General features: G+C 43.2%; 1 protein-coding gene across 2 annotated transcripts in view; it reads left to right on the forward strand.

Annotated features, from left to right (window-relative positions):
- olf413 (DBH like monooxygenase olf413) overlaps positions 1 to 25,986 on the forward strand; it is a 248,509-nt gene that overhangs the window by 70,060 nt on the left and 152,463 nt on the right. For both annotated transcript variants that reach the window (XM_087354359.1, XM_087354358.1), the window contains exon 2: positions 10,043 to 10,366. In XM_087354359.1, the coding sequence (XP_087210485.1) occupies positions 10,115 to 10,366 (252 nt within the window). In that variant the 5' untranslated portion in view covers positions 10,043 to 10,114. The remainder of the gene's footprint in view (positions 1 to 10,042; positions 10,367 to 25,986) is intronic.

Below are 25,986 nucleotides of genomic sequence, written 5' to 3' on the forward strand. Positions count from 1 at the left end.
GGTAAACTTGTGCCGGGCTACACGGCGCAACAACCCAGAAGACGGAGATCGTCAGACCTCAGATCTTACATATTTTGATGTTCCCTGAAATTACCTGATTAAGGGAAAGGCTTTTACTTTAACAGGAATGAACCATAAAAATCGGAACAGATCGTTCGAGGCTCATTCGCGATTCGTGCTACTGCCGAGCCATTTGATGGAGGAGTGGGCTGGCTGGGGAGGGCCGAAAGTGGGTGGGGCCGTGAACAGGATTTACTGCCGCGTTGTTATTACACTTTGCAGAGCTACGGTAGCACCTGCCAACCTTCCCAGTTCCGTGCTATGGCTGGTGGGTGATACGAACGCTTCCGAGGCAGTCCTCCAGCTCGGCAAGTACGCCCATTATTCCAGCACTGGACGTGACCCCAATAAAAGACTCACCGCCTCCTTTTGGGCTAATTGACAACATTCCTTAATGGTGATACAGCGACGCAGCCTCCGAGTTACGCCACTGCAGTGCGGTGCTGCGGGCCCTTGTGAACAAGGCGTCGAAACGTTCGGCTTCATTAAACGCGGGTTGTGCGTGTTCAAACGCAGCAGTTTGGTGCCGGCGTTAAAGAGCATTTTAATATTATCCTACCATCAACGCCCACATGTTGCAAGTGATCTCCTTTCCTCCGCGTTTTCCAGTAAAAGCGTTATGCATTTTTAATTTCGTCCTGCGTCCTATCTCCCCCCCTCCTGGATGTCACCACGCAGAAATTGCGTAGCGTAAATTGGGTCTTGAACCACTGCGTTGCTACCAAATGTGAACCTGGGCCTGTATTATTAACACGTCGCTAAATTAATTTGTTAAAGTGAAGTCTGTTTGTGGAACGTAGGCCTACTTCGAATTTCCCTGCTGTCACCGTACGTGGGCAATGTTTCGATCGATGTTTGAGAAATTTAAAGTGCGTAGCCTCCAGCGAGCCACTTATTACGTAGCGTAAGCGACTTGCTGTTTTTGAGGTAATAAGCAGAAACTACTAAATTGGACATCTTGAATCTACGTGCGTGACTGAAAGCGGCCTACTTGTGATGTTCCACGAACTTTATCAGAGTCAGTTTTTACGTCAAAGTAACCCACAGTAATCCTTATTAGTATTGTCTGCAGTGGTCATCCGCTTCGTGGAGCAAATTATGCACAGAATTATTTTTGTTGTTTTTTGTTTTGGTGTATTTATTTTCTTGAGGCCTGAGCTTCATGACTTCTCTCTTAAACTGCTTTTGAATTATTGCGTTTCATTAAATCATCTGCCCGAGGACAGGAAATTATTTCCTGGAAAAGTAGTTCATTTTTCCGCGATGTGTGAAGAAAGTTCAGTGCTGCTAAGAGTTTGCCGAAATGGATGATAAAAGTCATTAAGTTATTGTTGGTTTCCTTCGTGAACAGGTTTTCAGTTAAACTGGTTCAAATTGAGAAACCTTCTTGGAAATTTGACATCACCAGTTCCTTTAGTGAAACTAGCAATAGGATAGATTGCCTATTAGAAGTGAGTGACGAGGTTTCCATTTGCAAAATACAACTTAAAATGGCAGCCGACGAAGGAGGGGGTAGGAGTGCGCACTGACGTCTCAGGTGAGTGGAAGAGGGGCTCAAGAGGGAGTTCGCGATGATTGCAATGTATTCTAGGCGATCCAAACACGACCTCGTGCTCTCTAAATGAATGACGCAACATAAACTGGCGACTCGAAAAACGCGCATTGGCTTGGACTGAGCTCGAAGTTCTTTGTAAATGTGATTGAGTTCAGAAAAATTCACACTAAATTGGTTGGCACAGACGGCTGAGTTGTCCTGGGATATTTTCTGAGAACTGAAGTACTACAAAACCTTCATCATTCGCCAATGACTCGCGGCAAATACAGAAACTCACGCTTAGTGCAAATCGTTTTCAGGCTATTGTATGATCGGTGTCTTAGCCTATTAACGAGAAAGTAGGCTTATAGCATGAAGTGACATTCCTCAAGCTGATTTACGGGTAGAACAGCGTTTTTCTCGTGTTACCTTCACTCTCTCCCGCATGAAAACTTGTTTCACTAACATTGCGCTCCTTTTAATTTGCGACTTATATCGCCCCCCTGCGTTGGTGATAAGCAGAGTCCTGGAATCCGTAGATCCGAGGTCAGCTGTTGCTCGCGTTCTCGGTCAACTGTGCTGGAAGTACTCGATTCGAGTGAGTGGCGACCTATCTGAGCTTCCTTTCTTCCTCGGGAAGTTCCGATAACTGGTAGGCACGCAAGACATCCGTAGCGTCTCCTTTGACTCTAAAGAGAGTATTCAGTTTGTAGAGAATCGTTGAACGTCTAATTTTCACCTCGGGTTAACAACTAAAGCAAACTCTGGGCTTCGAAGTGGATCGATTTATACAACGCCATTGTCTTTGAGAGTTGCGAAGAGCTGAGTTAGAAGTGAATAATTCGATGAACTGGAAGCAGAGAATGATTTTTGAAGAAGCGACTGCTTCAGACAGACAGACAGACAGACAGACAATAACAGGATCCTTCTTATTTACACGCGCTAAATATAAGGACTGTGTTCAACAACTGAAACGTTCCCATGAACACGCTCGCAACTTCCTTATTAGCGACATCTGGAAATCAAATTTGGCAAGAAATATCTTACGAGCGAGTTTATTTTAGGTCTAGAACAGAATCACTTTTAGATTAAAAGAATTAACACTCACTCTGTTACTGCTCTAAGCTGTTATTTTCGAAATTCCAAGCCGAAATTATTGGAACAAAACTCGAGATAAATAGTCGAAATAAAGTAGCCTACTTTTAGCGTGTGCTGTGTCCTTGGGAAAGCTATTGATGTTCGTTCAAGTGCACGGAACTGGGAGAGAGCAGTTCCCCTTTAAATAGGACATTATACAGCGGCCGATCTTTTCCTTCCTATATATTGATTTCCTTTCAGTTATAAAGAAAGAAATTTTATGTGCCTTATGCCATTGTTAATTAAGCTGCTGGATTAATGTGTGATCTGTGAGAGGACAAAGGGAGGCTGAGGATGTTTCAGAACGAAGTGCTAAGAAGAATATAATGCGGAAGGACTGAGAAGATTGCGTGGGAAGGAGTAATAATTATTCTGTTTGCCGAATGAAAGACACGATAAAGGCGCACAGAAGAGTTAGGGGACGAGGTTAAATGAGAGACCTAAACTTATATGGGAAGATAACATTAATATGGATTTGAAAGAAATGGATGCGGGCCGGATTCATTCGTAACGCGGAGAATATCTTGGTCATATGAACAACTGTCAGCTTCGCGAGGAAGATTTTTTGCACTGTGGCGTTACGTAACCTAGAAGTTGCTACTAAGTTCTTGGTTTTCTTACTTCGCGCTCACGTGATGCTTATGAATCCGGTTGCCAGGCGACGTGACATTTTGTGGTCAAGCGCCTTCTAGTTTACGTGTTAATTAGGTCAATAACATGGATACCATGTTAAGCCCTGCTTGCGTTTTGTTATTAAATACTCCGTTCATCAAGATGTTTAACATTTCCTTAAGCTAGTCACACACTGCGTCACATGCCTTACAGCAGTAGAACCGGAATCTTAAAACATAATTGAGTATGAATAACATATTTTTCTTAGTTTGCGCTTAGTGTGCATTTACAGAGTCTGTGCGTGAATATATTTAGGCACAAATTACACAACATGGATCTGGCGAGCGCTTTTGAGACTTATTTTCAACCAATGAACAGCGCTGAAAGTATGTTCGTGATTAGTCCTTAAATGTAATGGATTATTAAGTGTAAATTAGTGTAAAGTTGGGGGGGAAACATGCGTTTTGCCGATGATGTAACCCGAGCGTAGTGAGCAATGCTTGGCCTAGACTTCACCCCCGACTGATTACGAGAATATTTCTATTTTTCAAGTTTAATTCTGTTATAAGAAAATAACACGTCTTTACACTTTAAAAACCGGCTTTATCAGTTGATTAGTGCTGCGTCTAACTATGCAGCAATTTGGCTTCTGTCACGTGAATAGCTGAGAGAAAGTTTCGGGTGGAAGAATCTATGAACTTGCTTCAACGTGCTGCGCCTTCTAAAGATGTCGGGGTGGTGAGAGGGGACGCGAGTTTTAAAGTCCTTAGGAAATAACAAGACATTATGTGAAGAAATAAGAAATACGAAAAGCTTTTAGCTCCGTGTTTGTTCGGCGAGCGCGCTCGTGTCCACTGGAACTGCACTTAAGCAAGCTCACTGAGTAAGCGATCTGGCAAATATTATCTGACACGTCCAGTGCTGACGAGCCGACCGACGTAGGCTTTGGAAAGTATGTCAGCTCCTTACACATCGCACAGGCCGAATGCGGCACCTACTTAACACAGGCGTTACTTACTCCTGGCTTACAAGAATTGCGGGTCTCGTAAACAATGAAACAGCGCGATCTCTCGTCCTGATCGATGCGAACCGAAGTCAAATGTAAGGACCAGGTACACGAAAATGTAAAGTCGCCAGTTATTCATCTTTTACTTGGCCTGCTAACAACAGGACACCCCTGTGCAATCTGAATGCTGCTTACTTGTTCAGCGACATTTTGTTGCAGCCGGAAATGAAGCGCCCTCTCGCAATCACAGCAAGAACGTCGCTAAACACTTAACGATCCGGAAAACTTCGTTGCTATTCAGCGAGAGTAGCCCTAGTATTTCCGTCGCAAATACGTAAATGTACGCCATTCCGGGAAAGCCGGCATTTGAGAACGTAAAAGCCATTCTGAACGCCACGACGCCCTAGAATCACCTGCGCCTTGTTAGGTTCTGGTATTAGCTCTGTGTTCAGTCCGCGGTCACGTGTGTGCACGCGTGAATTTCAAACATAAATAGTTTCATAACCGTTGAGAATCTGACTTGGAGTTGAGAAACGTTTAACAGGAAATGACCTCAGATATAAACTACAGATCCTGTGACATTTTACTCCGACTGGCCGCCATGACGTTGTTTGAGCTTCGAAGGGGGCGAAACTAATATTCCGTCTAGCAGAAACGCTTCTTACGAGAAACTGGTTACGAAGCAAGTCACACCATGGAGTACCAAGGACTGAGTACGGGTGACTCACACCGTTCGATCTGTGGTCGCCGGTTATACCCGGAGATAGAGCCAGGATAAATTTATCTGCAAAAATGAAGCTCATCTTCCTGTCCTACCGAGAAAAACCCAGTTAATTTCGGATGTGAGGAGAGACATGAGGACACAGGCATATGGACGTACGGATGCAATGCATTCCTTTATTGACGGTGGACATCAGTAAGTAAATAAGTGGATAAAATTGCTTTATAAAATGTTTCAGAATTAAACTCGTTATTAATGTCATTAGGATTATCAAATGAAGGAGGCTGAGATAAACGAGCAATTTGCACGTACAGATCAGATGAAAACTTAATATTAAGGTTCGCCGGAAACGGGGCCTAGAGACTCCTAGGCATAGATAAGTGGATAATATTAAAACAGATCTTAAAGAAATATAATGTGTTGGTGAAGACTGGATTTGACAGACTCGGAATGTGAGCCACTGACCAATTTTTATGAACAGAACAAAGTACTTTATGGTTCGTGGCTTTGCTTACTAATATATTGCATGTAGGAGTCGAATCGTATTATATTTGTACCCAACATTAGAAACTGCTTATACGAATATTTGTATTGCGACTGAAATTTCTTATATTTCGATGCTACTAACGACTGCCATCTTCACTAGGCTACAATATATAAAAAAACACACACTTGCAGGCGGTTTCATTGGCTTTGTAGTGAAATTGACGAACGCCTAATTCCAGCAACATTTGCTACACCGACGTTGTACGGGCATGCGCAGTAAGAACACTGATCCGCCAGGAAATGTACGTACATTGTGGCTTACGGCGACGTACAAAATAATGGTCCTACTTGTTCTAAAAGTACACCTCCCTAGCACGAGATGTTCCTGCAACCAAGACATGATGTAAACACCGCAAGCCCGCATTACCTCGTGTATTTGCCAGGGTACCCTCATATGAAGTCCAGAATGGCTGTGGAGTCAACCGCACTTGAGCTGGGACAGAGATTACGTGTGTACGTCGGAGCTGTTAATGCTCGCGACTCTGCCCCACCCCAACTCGCCATTTTTTGTGTGGCGAGTTAACTTTAATCGTTACGGTTCCCATCTGTTTTATTTGAACTTAGTTTACGCTGTATTTTCGAAGATGGCTGTCTTCTGGATAGCTCCGTAAAGTCTGGTGGACGTTTACCGACGTATCAGAAAGTCTTGCTGTCGCCGTCATAATCGTCCTGATGATGGAGGCAGCAAATATCTGTGAAACCTCTGGTGGAGGAAATTTATTCATCATCTGAGCGACTGTGTGTGTGTGGGGTGTGTCTGTGTGTTGTCTGCTTTAGTGAAGAGAGATGGAAGTTCAGTAAATACGTAAGCTACACATTGTCCAAAAATATTGCCGTGTTGAGTTTTTGGAATTCAAGCTTTGTCATCTTGGGTTGATGTTGGAGCAAAGTCTAGATTCACGAGTGCTTTAGCGTTGTCAACAGAAGGGCGGAAAGCCTAGTATTTATGACGTAGCAGCTGCTGATAAGATGTATCTGTCGGCCTGTACTCGTATCTTGCTAGTTGGATGCTGGGTCTCGTCTCGGAGGCTTGTCGACCGGCAAACCCAGAAGCAAAGTAAAGCAGACTTTTTTACTACTGTTTACTACAAGGGCAGACCGGGCGGGTCCTTAAAGGAAGAGTCTTGAACCCTCGGAACGACGAAACGCTTCAAGACAAGACCGGAACAAGTCCACGCGGGCTGCGAAACTTTGGAAACATTTGTGCATTTTAGTAAACATTTTGTGGAAAATCGTTACGTAAGTGTGGCTACATTCGGAAGTGTTTGTTGTATAGTAAAAATGACTTAGGAGGTCGGATGAGGATATTTTGAATTATGTTTTGAATATCCTAATTTTCGGATTTCATTTAGCCAATTTTCTGAATTAGTTTCTTTCAGGAGTCGCGTAATACGTGGTCTCTTCGATACCGACTTTCAATACAATTTGTGCGCCTTCTCTCTTATCAATTCCAGAACTCACACGCGGAATTAAATGGATCGGCAGAAGGGTTGACCTGACACAGATTACAACTTGGTAAGGAAAGGTAGTAGAGAGTGAATTGCCCCAAGGAAGAACATAATCTTGGCAAAAGATAAATGTCTTACAAGTGAAGAATTACAAAGTCCACATTGCAAGTAATTAAAGGCACTAAATTCTGATCTCAAGGCACGACATTTTACGTTTTCCAGCAGCAGCCAGGTCTCTTGGGATTGGTCTCGTTCTGCGTCTACTTTCATTGTGTTCCACCGAACATATTCTTCTTGGGAGCACTTCCGTGCAGTTTAAATTCGGCGAAGGAACAATTCGGGCGCACGAGCATCAGTGGAAACAATAAGACGGTTTCACGGGGAAATTTTTTAAATGTTGTAAGTGGATTATTCAGACTTGTGGGATGTCGCATTCTTTGGGCGCGTTCTCAAGCTGTGGAGCGCCTGCTTAATTATCCCGTCAAACACAACGTGTATTTCGAAATGTACGAGGGTCGCTCATTAAGTAATGCCCCACATTTTTTTCCTCAGAACATATTTATTCAAGATGGCTCAAATTTAGTGACAATATAAATCAATGTTTCCTTTACACATACTATTTTTCCACATAGTCCCCATCAACTTGTACGGCTTTACGCCATCGTGGAACAAGTGCGTGCATGCCTTGCCGGTACCAGCTCTTGTCCTGTGCACGTAGCCATGTCCTCACTGCTTGAATCACGCTCTCGTCATCTTCAAATCTTGTTCCGCGGATAGCATCTTTGAGTGGCCCAAAGAGATGAAAGTCGGAGGGTGGATGGGGCAGCACCGTCCAACCCAATTTGGTGATTTCTTCCCGGGTTCTCAGACTTGTGTGAGGGCGTGCATTGTCGTGCAGGAGCAAAATTTCTGCTGGATGCTTGTGAGGCCGAACTCGTCGAAAACGCTTCTTGAGGGTTTTCAGGGTCCTGATGTACGCGTCTGAATTGATGGTCGCACCTCTTGGCATCACATCCACAAGAATGACCCCATCACTGTCCCAAAAGACAGTCATCATGACTTTTCCGGCGGAGGGAGTTGTCTTGAATTTCTTCTTTCTCGGTGATTGAGGATGATGCCACTCCATTGACTGCCTTTTTGTCTCTGGCTCAAAGTGGTGTATCCAGGTTTCGTCACCTGTAATGATCCGGGACAGAAAGACCTCTCCCTCAGCATCAAAACGCTCCAACAATTCAGAAGAAATCGTTTTCCTTTGAATCCTGTGGTCTGCTGTGAGACTTCGTGGAACCCATCTTGCGCACACCTTCGAATATGCGAGAGCCTGGATAATTGCAATCACACTTCCATTGCTGACTGAAAGCTGTTGGGCCAATTGTCGAGTTGTGATGCGCCGATCCTCACGAATAATGGCATCCGCGCGGTTCAACATGTCTGGAGTGGTGGCTGTGGCAGGACGCCCAGAGCGCGGCAGATCACGGAGCTCGGTTTCTTCACTTCCTGAAGCTTTAACTCTCTTAGCCCAGCGACCAACGGTGCTCCTATCGACTGCACAGCTTCCATACACAGCACACAAACGTTTATGAATGTTCACCACCGTTTCTTTTTCAGCAACAAGGAATTCAATTACAGCTCGTTGCTTGTAACGAGAGTCGTTCACAGACGCCATTTTAACAGTTCACTACAGCTCCGCTATCGGTTGGAATCATTTGAAACTCCGTACACGAACGCGGGAAACATCAAATCTCAAGCATGTAAAAGTACACTTTTCTATCTTCATTATTGGCTGAGAAAAAAAATGTGGGGCATTACTTAATGAGCGACCCTCGTAAAATCTTTTGTTTCATGTTATATGTTTCGGGATTTTACATGACATCTTCAGACCTACTTTAACATAATATGTCTTGTGTAACATTTATCTGTATTTATACTAGTAATTCTTAAAATATGTATAAAACTGTATTAAAGTTAAAATTGTATGTTAAATTTATATGAATTATTGCTGTGTACAGTGACGAACTACGATGGGGGTATATTTTTTCTCTTATATGAGTAACTAAAGTAGTAATATATAGTGATAGTTGGCAAGGAGCACGTTCTTTATAACTCTTCTCAAGTTCTCAACTAAATATTCAGTTTGGGTCCGAGCTCATTAGCACTGCGGGTTGTGGTGAGGGGAGAGAGGGGGTGGTATAAAATAACCCGACAGAGCCAATCAGGAGACCACAGCTTATTCGATGTACACAACTAATACCCACGCAGAAAACATCCTCTGTGGTCAGAAGCACGTGCTCTGTGGCGTGGACAGGGCGTGTTCTGCGTAAATTATATTTCTGTTCGCCAGTTCCTGACAAATACTGAAGGAATTGAACATGAGCGGTGCTAAGGCGAACTCTTGTCAACATTTTCGTTCTGAATAGTAGACTCACTTCCTTCTCTCAGGCACCACGGGCGTCGGGGTTTCCGCATTCCTCCCAGGGCTACAGATCTTGGTCCTGAAGAGGACGTGACACGCAGCTGGGGCCAGAGATAATCAAACTAAGCCGAGGAAATTATTTGTCATTCTCCTGTCTCTTCAGGCAGATGTCAGGTCTGTAGCCTACATTGATCGGGGCCGCTACAGTTTCCCCTTCCCAAGTACAATTCATAACCATCTTTTTTATTCGCATTCGACGAAAAACAACTTAGTTTGCTTACGCGGCCTCGGAAGCAACAAACTTAAGCGTAGAACGGAACACGAGAATCCAATTTGGCAGCCTCACTGACAAACCGAGCTTGTGCTGTGTCGAGCTGCACCTAGAACCTTGGCTCGAAGCCTGTAAAAGAGAATTCGTAACAATTCAGTTATTCCGAGTGGCATTCTTCCATGGGCATTTGGATTTTGCAAATGTTGACAATTGACAGTGCTCTGTCGTCTTGTCTCAATTGTGTTGGATGTACAATCTTTCGCATTCCAGTCAGAGCAAGTGAACGTGTTTCAGGTTGCTCTGTGGTGCAATAGAGAATGCGGCCAGGGATTTCGGAGGTGCTCCGTGTCGAGAGCTGAAGGCGCCATGGCGTGGACCTTGGCCGTTCTGCTCACACTGGCCGTGGGGCTGGGACACGTGGCCGGCGCTCACTGGACCCACTCCACAGATCTGGATCCGAACTACTCAGTGTTCTGGACTCCCGGTGAAGAGGCCATCACGTTCGAGGTTCAAGTGCGGACCCTGGGATATGTCGGGTTCGGCTTCTCAGCGGATGGACAGATGCCAGGAGCCGACATTGTCACCGGATGGGTTCGCGACAACCAGGTCTTCTTCCAGGTAGGGACCTACTGACTCATCAGCTCATTTGCAGCGTAAGCTGCCAGATTTCTCTCGCGAAATATCGTACATCATTTGGAAGCTCCATGGTAAAAGTAACAGCTTAATATCTTGATATCCGAAGCCATAAGAAGTGCCCACGACAGGCCGACAAGTTAAACGGTAGGTGTGGAGTTTAATAAATTTGCGTGTCAGGAATCATTAAATAAGTACGATTAGAGTTTCCGCGGCGGCTGTGTCAGATGATGGCTGTCTGGTGGGTTGTAGCGCCGCGTAGTCTGGTAGAAGTTTTTCCAACGTTTTAGAGGTCCTTGCTGCCTCCATCATCAGGGCGATCTGTAGGTTCGAGGCAGAAAATATCTCGTCAGTGTAGAGACGACGAGAGTTTGCAGTCTGCACCCGAGGGCTTTCTTTTGTGGTCGTTTGTCTCTTCTCCTTCTGTCCCCACCTCCGTAGAACGGCTTCTCTCTGCCTACTTCAACGAAAGACAGAATGGTTTTCCTTCCAAGATTTCTGCCTCGCCAGGACAGCTGATTTCAAGTTCCGTCCATTTAGAATGTAATTGCACTCGTGTTTCAGCGGAAAGTGGTTGCATCGACCGAAGGTCTGAATGGATTGCATGTATGAACTTTTAATGCATTTAATTTGTAGGAGAGAAAGTTGGTACAACTGTGGAATGCGCATCTCATTAAGTATAACTTGCATGGGATAAAGAAACCTGTTGATGAGAAGAATTTTCGGAAAAGTAGTTGTACGGAGTTGTAACATTGCTTTGGCAGCGTTTTGATATCTACGTGTATTTCATACACCAGTGAAAACGTCTCTCATAAATTACATTCCATTTCCAGTGTGGTCGCAGAATTATGCTCAGAGAGATTTTAACAAAGGAGTGATTCAGCGGGAAACAGAATTTTAATTATATTTGTTTGTGAATAATAATAATAATATCCATTATTATTTTGTTTTAATAAAAATAATGCGCTGGGGTTTGATAACACAGGGCTTAATCTTTAACGTAATCTGTTTATAGAAGTTCTCTTTGCCACCAAATTTTTCCCAACTCCGCTAATCAGAGTTCTTCCTGGGAACGAAATAATTCTCTTGGTTTGTCCAAACAACGGGAAGTTTCATTGCCGTCTTTACAAGAACCCGCTACCAGTCACTGTTTTGAGCCAGATGAATCCACTCCACGAGACCAAACCCAATTTCACAAAGATCCATCTTGATATTATCCTCATATTTACGCTAATGTCTTTCAAGTGGACAGGCTTTCCAACCAAGATCTTTGCTCATTTGCAACGAAAGACAATCAAGTCGATGTGTATTTTTAGTGATTTAGGATGTGAAAACGGAAAACGTCGATTTGAAGCTTCTGAAAGTAGACATTAGAAAATACATTCAGAGCTATGTTTTATGCATGGAATCTCAAAAAATAAATGCGTTACTTTCCAGTGTGTTGATCCGTGGCACGAGAGAATATCGGTTTATTTAATGGTGTAATTGAATTTTTGAAATGTATTTATACAGCAATTAACATCAGTCCATACTTTCGAGTCGCATTACTCAGTGTGGTGCCACCACGTGACATTCATCGACCCTTTCCGTCACAGAATATACTTCATATTCCATTCCCAAACTCTGATTCATTACACGTAACTACGCTCATTAATTGAAATTGCATTTTGTTATAGGCGTTGCCTTAGTGTGTCATTGTTTGATCAAGATGGCCACTGTTTCTGTCCACTGCTGTAACTTACGAAAATTGTTTTCATTCGTCCTTCTGCATGTTTATTTTCAAAATATTTTTCAAGTTTACGTTACCATCGTTCAGTTTAGGCCGGATAGGAAAAACTTCAAAATTATGCAGCCAGCATGTTGGTTTGAGGGTTTGTTTTCCGAGCACATTTAAAATTATCCCTCTTTCCAAGAAATTCCTGTTATACTGCATTACATCATAAATATTTTTCACTTTTACTGTTCTCTGTCGACTAAAGTTTCGTTGATGAATTTCATTACAACATCGGTAATAGCCTTACGATATTTCACACAATTTAGAAATGTTGTTTTCCACTTTTGGTAAAGCAGCTTGAAGGCTTTGATTATATCTGAGACTACAATTTTAAATTCGGACTGTACTAATTTAACTCTCTCGTGGAGTGTTTAACGAAATATTTATTAGACTATTGAATCGGGTACAAAATTGTCTTCCCTAAATTTTACTAACAGCAACACATGTTAGCTCACAGACACGTTCGATTTTGGTTTAAATTGCAATTTCAGTCATTTTAAATTTCTTATTGTCCTATTAATGTTCTATTTCCTTCCGAAGTAGGCGTATCCCACTTAATTTTGAGAAACCGCAAATTTTCCATTAACGTCAATTCACTTTCTCTTACCGTCTTACCAGTAAACATCCTTAACTTATCTTGCCTTGTAATTATATATTTCGACATTCTCTGTCATCAAAATATTGTCCATTTTCCCACATTAAAATACGATGTGTCCTAAGGACCACTTAATCCTCATTTTCCCAGTTCCCGACACTCAGAACTTTGTTTTGTTAGTGCTGTTTACCTTTAACGACAGTGTTCAAACATGTTGAGCAAATAACTTAAATAGTTACATGAACACGGCAACGGAACTTGGGATTCCACAGTGGTTCGGCCCAGTGACTATTTCACTTTCATTAAAGACGACACTCAGCGAAGACAGTTTGCCAGTGTTATTGAAACTCGCGTGATGTTAAACTTCAAATCTCTCAAGAGTCAACAGTCCTGTTAATAGCGCGTTTACAACATCTTTATTTTGTAGTGCAACACTTCGGTCTGTTATGTCATAGGTGTTCGCCATCCCATAACCAATCACGTAATTGCACAACAAACTTGTAAAGGAACACAAAGGAAAACCACACATAAGCGCACTGGCGTGGTCGCCTGATAATGGCCTTACAAATGGCGTCTGAAACAGGCCATTGTATGCCCCGCTTTCATGTTCCGCCGAGGATTAGTACCGTTGGTTGTCGTTGAAGCATCCACTTCTCTGAGTCAGATTGAAATGTGAGTGAACTACCGAAAAGTACCTCGAATTATTTTTAATGTTTTTCGTGATCCGTTCCGAAGTACCTCATAATTTCGTAGTTCAAATAACGATTTATGTCATACCGATGTTCAGAATTGAAACGCCATATTAGAATTAAGTGGTCATGAAAGTTTGATAAGATACGCTACCTTTATTTACCTTGAATATGGAGGTAGTAGGTTCGTTCTAAACGTTGTTGCAGCCGAGATACCACAAACGATTTCTCAGTTTTCATTCGTAATATGTCAAATTGGCGCTGTAATGCGGAAGGTTCAGTAGTCGCGTGTGTGATGAAGTAACCCAGAACAGCTTTTTGCTGAACGTTACTTGAAGTTATGAAACATTCCTGATGTCAGAGGGGCAGCTCTCAACGAGAGACGCTCCGCTCCATTTTGTATCGTGAGTTGAATGGTTGGAAAAGCAGATAAATACGTTAGACTACGTTAAATTTGTTTCATCTTGGTCATTAAATCAACGTTTTTCTAAATCTTCTTTTTTAGAATACTTTAATGAAATGTAAATTTATATCGAGACCTGTTTTAAAAATAATTAAAGACGTCAATCTGACAGGTAAGCTGGACCAGGAATTCGATGAAAGTCAGAAAGACGGAGATCATTCGGGAACTGAGTTTCATTAAACGAAGAATGGCAGGAGATTCAGTGCATCACTCGAATTTTTCCTTCTTTTTCTTGTTCTGAAATCCACTCACTTAAGGGGCTGCGTCCAGATACGTAATGTAGAATCACGTTGTTCAATATACACCTCCTTCAAGGTTCTGTCACATTCACACAAGAAAATCGCAGTTGATATAACGTTGTTAAACCATGGCGTCTTATTTACAGACTGCAAATGAATAATCAGTCGCCTTGTTGAGCGACATTCGTGTGCAAAATCAAAGAAAATCCGCTGTCGTGGCGACGCTCCTGCGTATGTGAACGACGACGCCTATTTCATAACGTTTTGAATAGAATCACGTCACTCTCTTTCCACGTGATCAAAATAATTACCCTCGAGGGGTCTAATACTGGACCCCATTACAAGAAGAGGCTTCTGTAGCTCATAATGAGATTCTTTTACCTCGAGGCACCACATCACAGAGACCATGTTCCAGCAAAAACTTGGATGTATAAAATGAGGGGCACGGAACAATGGGTTGTGACTTGTCGGTTGCTGTTACGGGGGGGGGGCAAAGGCAAAGGGTACACTGGAACGTTGGCTGGCGGTCTCCAGGCAATGAAGCGTAGCTCGAGTGCCGGAATGGCTTGCCAAAAACTCTACGCTGTCACTCATTTTACGCTAAACTCTCTGCTTCTGTACGCACACACGCATGAACTTAGTTGTAAGCGCACGGCGCCTGTGGCAATCTGAATGCATCGATTTATAGCCTCGGAGAATATATTTTAAAAGAGGCGAGAGTAAGGTCTTTCAAATGCTTTCCAATATCAGCTCGTGTTCTGAAAGCTATAAACCTGCCGGTATGTACACAAATTTACTATTTTCTGTTCTGTACTACACAATGTAAAGAAAAAAGCCTAACAGACATTAATCAAATATCGCTGGCCGTTTCAACAGCAACTGCTGTAATAAATTGGTATCTGAAACATTATTTCCGAAACCAGACAGCAGCATTTACCCTCCTATCAGAATGCAAATTGCACTGACTAATAACACGTGTTGCAGTGTACGAGGACACGGGACATCCCAACCTCAGGTTACAAATTGAAATTTTTCACCCACTACGTTACTGAGGGGGAGAGGGGAATTTCGAACTCGCAGGTCGGCCGAGTCACGGTTATACCGGGTTTACCACTTAGAATTCAGTGCTGCGATATGTCGATGACGTGGCGCTTGTATTGTGTCCAGTGCAGTATTTATCATCGGCAGGTCCATTTTTAGGCCGTCCCGGGCGGCCGGGTGGGATTCCCCGTCGCCGCCTCAGCCTCTCGCATCGACATCAGCGAGTCAAAATGTGACATAAGAATTTCAAACTGAAACAGATAAAGACGTAATTCAGTTTTCAGACGCTAGAATTTGTTCCACGCCAAGGATGCTTTGTTAGGGACCCGATCTAACCAAATGCGCGCTCAGGTTGAGAGTACTTATTGTAATATCGTATACTTTTAATGTATCGTCGACTACGCGCTATGTTGCGTTACCACGGCCTCAGGACCAAAGATGTAACAAAATTTGTTTCGGAGTTTTTAGCTCTGACGTATCCCGGTTTATCAAGACTTGTTTTGTTCTGCCACGTGAGTCCAACGTTTCGTTCTGGCTGTGTCGCGTAGAATTAAATCACCTCGAGGCAAGAAAACTGAAGACGTTTTTGTGTTGTTAAACTAGTTCAGGCCATTGTGAATTTCAAACTTGGTTGAACCTCGGAACATACTTAGAGCAAACAGCCAAATCATTTTTCATGGAGCGGGCAGTAAAGTTTAATGTTGCCATATACATCACTTGTTACTAACATCGACACTGCGTGTCTCTTTTCCGGAAAAATGAAGAACATCATTGCGTGTTCTTGTCAGCTGCGTGCAGAACTGAATCTTGTATATGAATATGAGAGTTTAAGTGCGCTGTTATTCGGTACTCGTCTAGTCTAACTTTGGATAAACAAGCGGGTTATCTCATCGATAATAAACACGTTTTGAATACCCTACGGGATTCTGATTACCGATATCCATAACTCTCTTAATTACTCGACGCAGTTTCATGATCGATCCGTAAACGTGCGTGTATCGATTCTTCCAACGTCTGTCCTGTGCCGTGAGACAGACGGTCTCTGGAAAAAATTCCGTGTGTATAGTCTAATGCTTTACACGACGGAGGTCGCTGCCTTAAATCCACTGTGGCGTAGCTCTGACATTCCCGGATATAACCCCAATCGATTTATGTTTGTCCTTGTCGCATGGACTCGGTGCTGTTGACACGTCGAGGGTGCAGGAGTCGACTGACATTATTTGCCACCCTCAGGGTGTCTGTGATCCTCTTTCGTTCCTCCTTCGTCGCCATGTTTTGTCACTGCTAACGATGTGTGTGAACACTTCGGCACTCTTAAGGCATTGGAGGGGTCTGTGCTGCTTTATTAAATAAGGCAGAGTGCTTACACAGAAGCTGATAGTCGTTCAGATATGAAATTTACGCCTTTTAGGGACTCAGAGGTCCATTACCGTGTTTACAAAATCCACACTGCGCGACCCTGTCATAAGCCATCGTAACTCAATACATACCTAATTTTTCAAGGGTCTTTTGTCCTGGGGACGCACGTCATTTGACAATACATTAAATTATGCGTGAAGTAAGCGTAATTTAATAAGCCTTGCAGTTATTGAATCCTTACACAGAATTTCAGTGTCCAAATCCTCATTCGACTTGGACCTCTGGTTTCTGCCGATCACATTTTGGCGACTACTAGGATAGGACAAAGTGGAATGCACTGACTTTGGTTGTACAACCAGCAACATTAGATTCGCTCATAAATTGAAAGGATAATTATTGCATTGTATAAATGAGAACGGATGGCGTACTCTCATCGGGCCGTCGCATTGTTCGCTGGGGCGCCCCCTTCAGAAACAATGAAACACCACTAACAGACCGTATCCATAACAACAAGATTACATTCAAGTTCACCTGTGTGACTAATACAAACTTTTATAAATCATACTTTTATCTTTTACTCTGCGATGTAATCGAAAGTGAAGCGAGTCTTAACAAAAAAGAAGCCCCCCCCTCCCCCCGGGCCCCTCTTGCAGTAGCTTCGCCAGGATGACGCTGCATGAAAGATGTTATTAGACCGGATGGAAAATGTCACGAGAAAAAGTTGCCTCCGATCAGAATTTTTGGTCTCGGAGGACGAAATCAGAGGTTACGCTATTCCCAGTAATTAGAGAAGCATTTTACCTGTGTTCTTGGTCCTGATGTAAATATCTCAGGCCAATCACGGCCTCTCTTTAAAAGTCAGTGGCCACTCAGCTGGTCAACAAATTCGCATCGTTTTATGGAATCCGCGAGATTGTTGCCGTCTTACAAGAGGCCGGCGCTGGTTGTTACCGTCAGACTAACAAATCCACTCATCCTCTTACCACGCGCCTTTGAGATCTATTTTAATATTGTATTTCACATAGGATTAAGCCTCCAAACTGATATTTTTCGTCATGATATCCGAAAAAAATGTACGTAAAGATGGAAACATAATGTCATGACGAAACTGCCGCGTAAGTTAACGGGTTGTGTTTTCGCCGGAGCCAGCCACCTTTCTGTCCTGTCCTGTAGAGTCAGTAAATTCTGCGCCAATCTCTTGATTTTACTCTGAATACTGTTCTTTGATTGCGACGCCAACTTACGTGCTTCGAAACTTTTCTTCCGTCAGATTTCTCCTCGAAGCCTGCTCGGTTACGATATTACAAACGCCTTGTGCTCCCGTCATTTTTCTTTCGGCAAGAGGACTCGTGTGCCAAGAAGTTGGAAGCTGTGCGAGAGGAGGAGACCTCAATTTTGCCTTGTCAATATCAGCTAAAGCAAGCACAGCGGTCGCTGGAAGTGAGCGCATCTTGCAATAATTAAGTCCTGTCAAGACAATGGCATTGTTCTTACTGGGAAGGGTCGCAACTTGTGCGGGGGAAATGGGAGCCCGTGACAGGCGAACCAAACACTGCGCAAAATATCTGTTTCATGTCAGTCCCTGTGTCCCCGACAGCGGAAAACGTGGATTCAAAGGTGAAATGCCAGGGGGCGAAGTCCTTTGCAATTACTGCAAGTTATCGGTAGAATTCTGCCTTGACAAGGAGGACCGCGTTGTCCCGGTCTCACTAATCAAAACAGATGATACACAGACTGTCTTGAATAAGCGTCACGGGTCGGTGGGGGTTTCGCGAAAGGGAAATCGTGGTGAGACAAAGCCTCCAAGTGCCTGTTAGTGTTATATTCATAGCAAGCGTCTGGTTCTGACAGCTTCCCCCTGGCCCCTCCGACAATGCAATTTCCTTGAATTCTCATGCGGTTTGGTTAACTTGGCTTCGGTTCTCTCCGGCCCTCAGAGGACAAACGATCCACCACCACTGCAAGGCGCTCTTACGAAGACACTTGTGGTTCCACGTCTGGTTCAGTCCTGCGCATTTGAAGGCACTTAATTTTCAGTCGGCTCCTCTGTGATGTGCACTAAAGTAAGCTTATACGAAGAAAATGGCAGCTGAGATGCATCTGCAGCTGCTCGTTAGGTTGGCGTGGGAATTAACAGGAAATCTCTTGGATCTGCATTGTCTTTATTACGCGGGATGGTTAACGCTTGTGTTTGCTGGACGATGAACACTCGTTTTTTGGCGTTCGTGTGAGTCAGCAGTGAAGTGTTTCGCATGTGACGAACTGTCTGATCTTTTCATGGTCATTAGATCGGATGAGCTAAGTATTTCCTTCAAGCAATAAACGTTAAACCTGTTCTTGTCTTTGTGGGAATTTGTAAAGTTGGAGTAACTCCGAACGAGGCTTCGTCGTGTGTTCAGATAAAAGAAAAGAAAATACCTGGAACTGGTTAAAAAGAGTAAGTTTGTCGCTCTTTTTCCCCACCGAAATGTCAGTGGAGGAGACACATCGGCACTGCGACGAGCACAACTCATTCTTCCGCCTCTACGCCTTTCAAAGAGAGAGAAAGTCCTTCGAAGCCTCGACAAAGAAAAAGGTCCACGTCCTGTTCCCTCATATCTGCCTTCAAGCAGCACTTCACAATGACGGGCGGCGAAAAGACCATATCTTCGCGTTCCTCGGCCGGATCTCGCTTGTCACGCGGTCTGCTGATTCGGTTCAATTTTAGGTCAGCGCTTAAACTTCCTGATGAATTTGGATTATGGTCGTAGTTGCGCTCGGCCGATTGAAACCTCCGAAAAGATGTTTTTAAATGAACAGCGCTTAACGAAAGTGATATTTCGAAAACACTACTTTTGTTGAAGGTGGAGGGAGACGTCGGCAATTGTGGAACGCCTGGGTTACACGCTGAAGATCGCGAAAGGAAAACACCTCGAGAGAACTTGTCAAAAATAATTTATGATAATGTAATGTTGGGATCTCGACCATGAATGTAGAGGCTCGGTTGTTTTTAATTTGTCGTGAAGTTTATCTAGCTTTCTGATCGCCCTGAGTGTTAGAGCGCGTCTCTTTAACACTCCTTTGTTCTGTGGGATACTTTATGTCATATTCATGTTCTCATTCAATCAGACTAGAAAAAATACGGCTGTAAAGAAGTAACATTCTCCATTTTCCTTGTGGGTTTGTACTGGCATTTGCTTCGATACCTGTTTCTTATGCCATCTTGCTGGGCGAGATGAGATCGTGATTTACCGCGAGACGCTGTGTCTCGATGTGCTAAGTAAAATGTAATCAGACGGACCTTCTCGATCGCCTCCCGCCTCGGTACCTCGTTCACTTTTTGCCTCCCGCAATTAAGTGCTCCTTGACTGATCATTCCCCCCTCCCCTCACCCAGGGCTCCTGCATCGCCGAGGCAATGACCTCTACAGTTCTGGCCGCGATCTCAGCCTTTCTTGCAATATGCACCGTGGAGTTTCCGCCACACCCTTAGACCGCCTGGGAGCAGAGTATTTCTTGAGAAGCTACTCGTCGCTCATCTGGTTGAATTTTTCAGAAATTGTAGCGTCATTTGCCGTGTTTATAAGAAATCTGCTCGCCCCTACGAAGGAACTGACACGTTCTTTAGCTTGAATTGTCGTTTCCAAGACTTCGTTGTCCCCAATCTGTGAGTTTCTGCTGCGATGGATGAACTGCGATGAAGAGTCATGAAGCCAATAATGAAGTCGGCTGTCCCAGCTTCGAGGGATGCTTGAAGAATTGTCACCCGCGCGTTTCGGCGTCTGTTGTCCGAGTATCGAACTCGGCTTCGTTAGTTCCGGCGGTTGGACGTCGGATTCAATCCAACGGACAAGGGTTCTCAGCACGGACGTTCCTTCGTGCCAGCTGGCAGAATTCAGTTGCAGCGTGAACACTGAACTTCAGTGTTTTTAAATAATTGTTTCTAGTAGTGACAACGCGATTCTAAACGCACTGTTTAACCCCGTCTGTTCTCTTCTTTCATTCGTTGATTTCAGACAGTTTCAAAACTTAAATTGTCATTATTTGGTAAAGATAAAGACTCTTTGGTACAGAATTTCTTCCTTGTGCTCTGGGTTTCTTCACCATCAGTACTCCAGCATTACTCCACATGGGATATGAGGTTTTTACGGCGGTGAGGCTGATGTTCTCTGGCCCTGAAGATGGAGGCAGTATGTTTCTCCGAAACTTTAGCTTCTACCAACGAGTGAAACTGCGCCAAAACCAAAAAGAACAACCCCACTAATATGCCACACCTCCATTTCACTGCCCTTAACTAAGGGGAAGGAAGCGGCAAGTTTATCACAATTCTGTACTTGAAGAACGTTTTAGGTGCAAACTCCAGCGTCAGTGCGTGAACAAGGTGGACATCGATGTTTCTAGCGAATACTTACGCAATAATACTAAACACGTGTGTCGTGCACTGATATTATTAATGATCTGTGTCTTCTGACAGATATCGCTTTGTCCGGTCCAAACCGACAGAGTTTTCGTTCGTTTCGTGAAGCAAAATGTGTAATTAGCATATTTGCAGTGAGACTCGACTTGTTCCTTCCTATTTGCAGTTAATCACTCAACTCCATAGAACAGAGTTCTATAGAAGTTGATAGTCAGCCAGGCGGTCAATAAATCTCTTCCTTCTATGGAACCCGAAAGCACATTATCGTGCTCGCAATGGCCGTGTGCTGAGCCAGCTGAATCCAGACCATCTCTCGCCCTTCCGCTTACGTGCTGAGGTCACTGCCAAACTTTCGTAACCGCAGTCAGCTTTTCCGAAATACTGGATGTCAATTATTCTCCGGTGCGTCATGAAACGGGGTTGGCCTAATTGCTTGCATGTCTAGCCTTAACATGCTGGGTGTATTACATGTCTGTCGACCCATCTGAATACAGCAGGATAAAACTTATGTGGAACCGTGGGCCTGATTTGTATCCGCATGTTGATAGTTACGTCAGCCGGTTATATTTGTTTTAATTTGATCTAAAAGTACGTCATCTTTAATTGTTTTTCAGTAGAGAGAGTTCTTGAGTCGAGTTTTTTTTTTATTCATTTGCTGTAAGAATTGGGCTTTGAAAGTGAAGAACTTAAAACCTTTCTACAGAAAAAGAGCTGAAGTGTTTCACCGCATTTCGGTCCCCTTGGACTGCGCGCTGAAGGGTCAATATATCGAAATTGAAATGTCGGCTTCACCTTTCTTCCGCGGTTTTTCTTTTCACATTCATTGTTATTAAATTACTTTTAAACAAACTTGTCAGCTTTCTTGCAATGAGGTCATTATACCCTCGAGACTTGAATCTGTTTCTGCGTTACTGTGTGTTGAGGATAATATTAAAATTTAAGTTAAGGAAACAGCGTGTTGAATGGATTCACCTGGTTAAAGATTTGGGTCCAGTGGCTGGACCTTGTGATCACGGCAGATTCCATGAAGGCGGGGAATCGTTTGACTAGCTGAGCGACTGTCAGCTTCTGAGGCAAGATTTTGGTCCTTGGAACTAGTCATTTCGTTGTTGGTAGAGATCTTGCGATGGACCAGTCTTCCATCCAGGGATTTGAGTCTTCAGTCAAGTGTGTTTTGTTTCAGACCTAATTCTGAATCGATACAGAAAGCTGTTCGCTAGAGAAGAAGAACTTTGGTGCAGCTTTATCGTAGGAACCATTTGGATTTCATAGGTTCTGTACTCTATGACATTTATACGAGAATCGTTTGCAATATGAAGGGAGGGGTATCGTATTTGTTGCCCGGAATAGAATTTGATGCTGCGAAACCATCAGCTCTCCCCTTGTTCGTGATTAAATTCATGTCACCTCGTTCTTTGAAATCTTTTCCCGTGTTCTGAAGCTCCCCGGCATTAGGCGGTACCTCGCGCTGACGTCATGCATCGTGCAACCTTTAATTAACTTCTCAGAGAACTGTACTTCAAGAAAGAACTTTCTTAACCTCCTGTTTCAACGTGTTTAATTAATGTAGTAATATGCATGGCAACGCTCAGTAGTCGATTGTAGTTTAACGGGAGCTGTTTGCCGTGCGGAAAAAGTATATGAATTCTATGCGCTCCAGACAATGGGGTAGGTTGAACTGTTATGGTGTGGGAAGATCGTAGTTGATATTTCTCGGGAGTCCATGTTGGAGGGATTGACCACAAACTCACTTAGAGTGGGCGGATTCGTTTCCGAAGGCAACATTGTCCCGCCTCTGCCCATTTCATGCGAAATGTTTTTACAATATCCACTTCTGTTGTCTTCTCTGTCCCTAAACCCGCAGTCACTTCCATGTTTTCGACTAGATATTACAAAAGCGATGAATATTCATTAGGGCCGGTCTTTCGTAATGCGTCCTGAGATTCGAAATTGAAATTTTATGTAATTTAAGTAAACTTTCCTTTTAATTCGCTTCCAAAGGCCCATAACCTTCTGGTAGCGTTAATATTTATATTTTAATACGTTATGAGAGTCTCTGCACGTGTATTAGGTATATAATGCCTTTAGGCGTACGTCAGAAGTTTTTCCCTCACGAGAGGATTGATTCTATGCAGCATTGCTCTTGAAGCTTCAACACAAAACTTTTGAACGACGAATTACGTTTTCTCGGAAGAAGTTGGAAGGTATTACACATGATTGAGTATGAATAAAAATAAATAAAATATCGTAGATTTAGTTAATGGAACAATAAATTAGTGAAAGTCTTATTAGAATTTTAATACCAATGTTTTATTGAGAATAAAGGAGTGTCTTTTAAAAACTAACTACGCGTCGATATTGCTGAATGTCTGCATTAAAACTAGCCTTTACATTGCATTCTTTCAAACAATTTGATGTATCAGTATTGCTTGCCTGTATTTATCGATTAATGTGAAACTTTTCCGAGTGTTACTAGCTTTAGTAAATGTAAATACTGAATAAGGTCGAATTCAAATTTGCTTCGACAATCGACAGTGAATTCAGAATGAACTTTGTGAAAAGTTTGTATCTGGAGACCTGTGAAACGAGAACACTTTATCTTTGCGCCCTGCAAAATAAAATAATATTCGGCACAACTCGTTTTGTCGGTGGGCTAAACGTTCGTGTAAATTTATATAGACGTATATTTGAATTTCACGCGGGATTTCGACTGTCAGAAAAGTAGAGAAATAGTTCAGGCAGTTTAAAATATTCTTTACTGTGTCAGAAGTGCTGTACGGTTTTCTATTAAATTTGGGAAGATGAATTTCTGCATATATTTCTGGAAGAGTTTTCTGACTCGTGAAGTCAGAAGCGCCACCAAATTCTGTCAGCTGGTAGCCATTTGATTCTTAGCTCATCAAAATTGTTTTGGTGCCTTAACGATGCTGAAATTTTGGTTATGTTTTAGAAGGAATTGGTTTGTAATGAAGTCGGTGAGCATTTCTTGCTTCCAAACATTTCCACCACTGACAGGGGCAAAGACTGGCGTTGCTCGTCATCGAATTTGAGAGTGTGTACGACTTGTGACGCAGACCTCGTCAGACTTTAATAACGTTCAGTAATCAGCGTAATCTGCAGTGAAGTCGAGATCCTTTACCTAAAGTTGGGTGAATTATTTGGTGGTTTGAACTTACGCCCTGTGCCCGCGGGGGATGCTTTTGGAGTAATGTGTGCGTGAGAGAGCACGAAACTCGGGGCAAACTGAAGAAGCTGAAGGAGAACGCGAAGAGAGAAGAAAACGAGCCTTGAAGTTTGTGTCTTCCGAAACTTGGTCCTGTGCAGTTGATTACTGATGCTGCAGTTAGTCCCGACTTCTCGTTTTCCTGCTTGAGCTGTGGTAAAAAGAATCAACGGAGGACGTTCAGGAGAGACGGAAGGCGACGGTCGGAGGTGAGGGGCGAAACTTGAAATCGAAGTTCGACCTCACCAGAATAAATATCTCATTTTCAGTCGATTTACTTGGCCGACAGTCTTCTTGCTACGTATCGTTCACAGGGCTGTGATGTTTAGCTGCAGGCTTCGCTATAGAATTTCCCTTAACAACGTGATATGTAGCCTACGGATGATATTTCAGATAAGCACTGCAGAGCGTAGCTGATGAAGCGTCGTGTAATAAACATCTCGAATTCCCCCTCGCTCTGTTTATAAATACAACGATATAAAGTGTATAAATATCTTGAAGGGAAAGTTTAGTGCATTACTTTTTTTTAAATATGTCATAAAAATGTAACGAATCTCCAACCCGGAAGTTTTAGAGTTAAGCAGTTTCTTTTGCTGAATTAATTTCTCTGTCCCACGCTTAAGAATGTTGAGAAAGAAATAAACGTAAGAAATATAACACGTCGGTAAACTTCTACCAGACTACACGGCGCAACAACCCTGAAGACAGCCATCTTCACTCTCACCGCCATGGAATCCTCAAATCCTTCTAGATAGTACATGTTTTGTTAATGATATCCGAAGGCAAAAATAGGAAACATAAATCCTCACTTCCTTTTAGACGTATTTGCGATGCAGCTAAGCCCGTTTGCCGAAGTCATTCTTGAGAATCAAAGAGTCTTGGGTTTAGTCAGAAAATTCCTGCTCTTTTATGGAACCCAAAGATTTATTATAGTGCGCTGATGCTGGACCTTAACATGAGCCGGATTAATCCACCCAACGTAATCACATCCTGTGTCTTAGAAAGACCCATTATAATACTCCCCACCTGCGCCTGGGCCTACGAAAGGTTTTCCGTATGCATTTATATCCCCCGTACGTGATAAACGTTCTGCCAGGCTCATCCTATTGTAATAACAGCGTAGCCGATTGTGAAGTAGCTAATTAGGACATTGAAGGCATTTGGACAGAGGAATTCATCACATGCGAACGATTTTAATTGGTTTGCCTAATTTATGGCGTCTCTACTAAACGCATTACCTGCTGATGGTTTGAACTGGTCGTGGGCGTCGCATGTTTGGGGGTTTTCCGTTGACCTTGGGAAAATTGGAAATCGTTCGCATTTCCACACACGAGCATCGAACACCGGTCTCGTGCGCGGTAATAGTGGCTTGCTTCTACGTCATGCCATTTCAAAGGTTTTTTTGGTTTTCTGACCCTATCAAGTGGCTAATTCAGGACGTCGGTCGCAAATTCATGTAATATTTATGTAGAAATGAAGGCATAATTACTATAATAAGGGTAAATGTGCAAATTTACATGACTTCAGAGATTTTTGTATGTGTGTGTGTGTGTGGGGGGGGGGTTGTGTGGCCTGGTACTTGTTTGGTTAACCACGCAGCCTCAACAGAATGTCGAAGTGAAAACATTTCCATGGAACTGAGGCAATTTCGGACACTTGAAGAAATTTGCTTGTCGAGCGTGGGCATGCGGAGGTTGGAAGACGGGGCCCTGCCAGAACAGAGCCAATTTTTGTAACGTTTGTAATGATATTCCGTGGAAGTATACATTAATAATACGGCAGAGGGAGCAAGTATTTGATTTGTGATAAACAGCATAATTTAACTGA

This window comes from Zootermopsis nevadensis, unplaced genomic scaffold (genome assembly GCF_977971745.1).
Source record: "Zootermopsis nevadensis isolate Lab colony 2312 unplaced genomic scaffold, Znev_1.0 Znev_ptg000023l, whole genome shotgun sequence".
Classification (NCBI taxonomy): Eukaryota; Metazoa; Arthropoda; class Insecta; order Blattodea; family Termopsidae; genus Zootermopsis; species Zootermopsis nevadensis.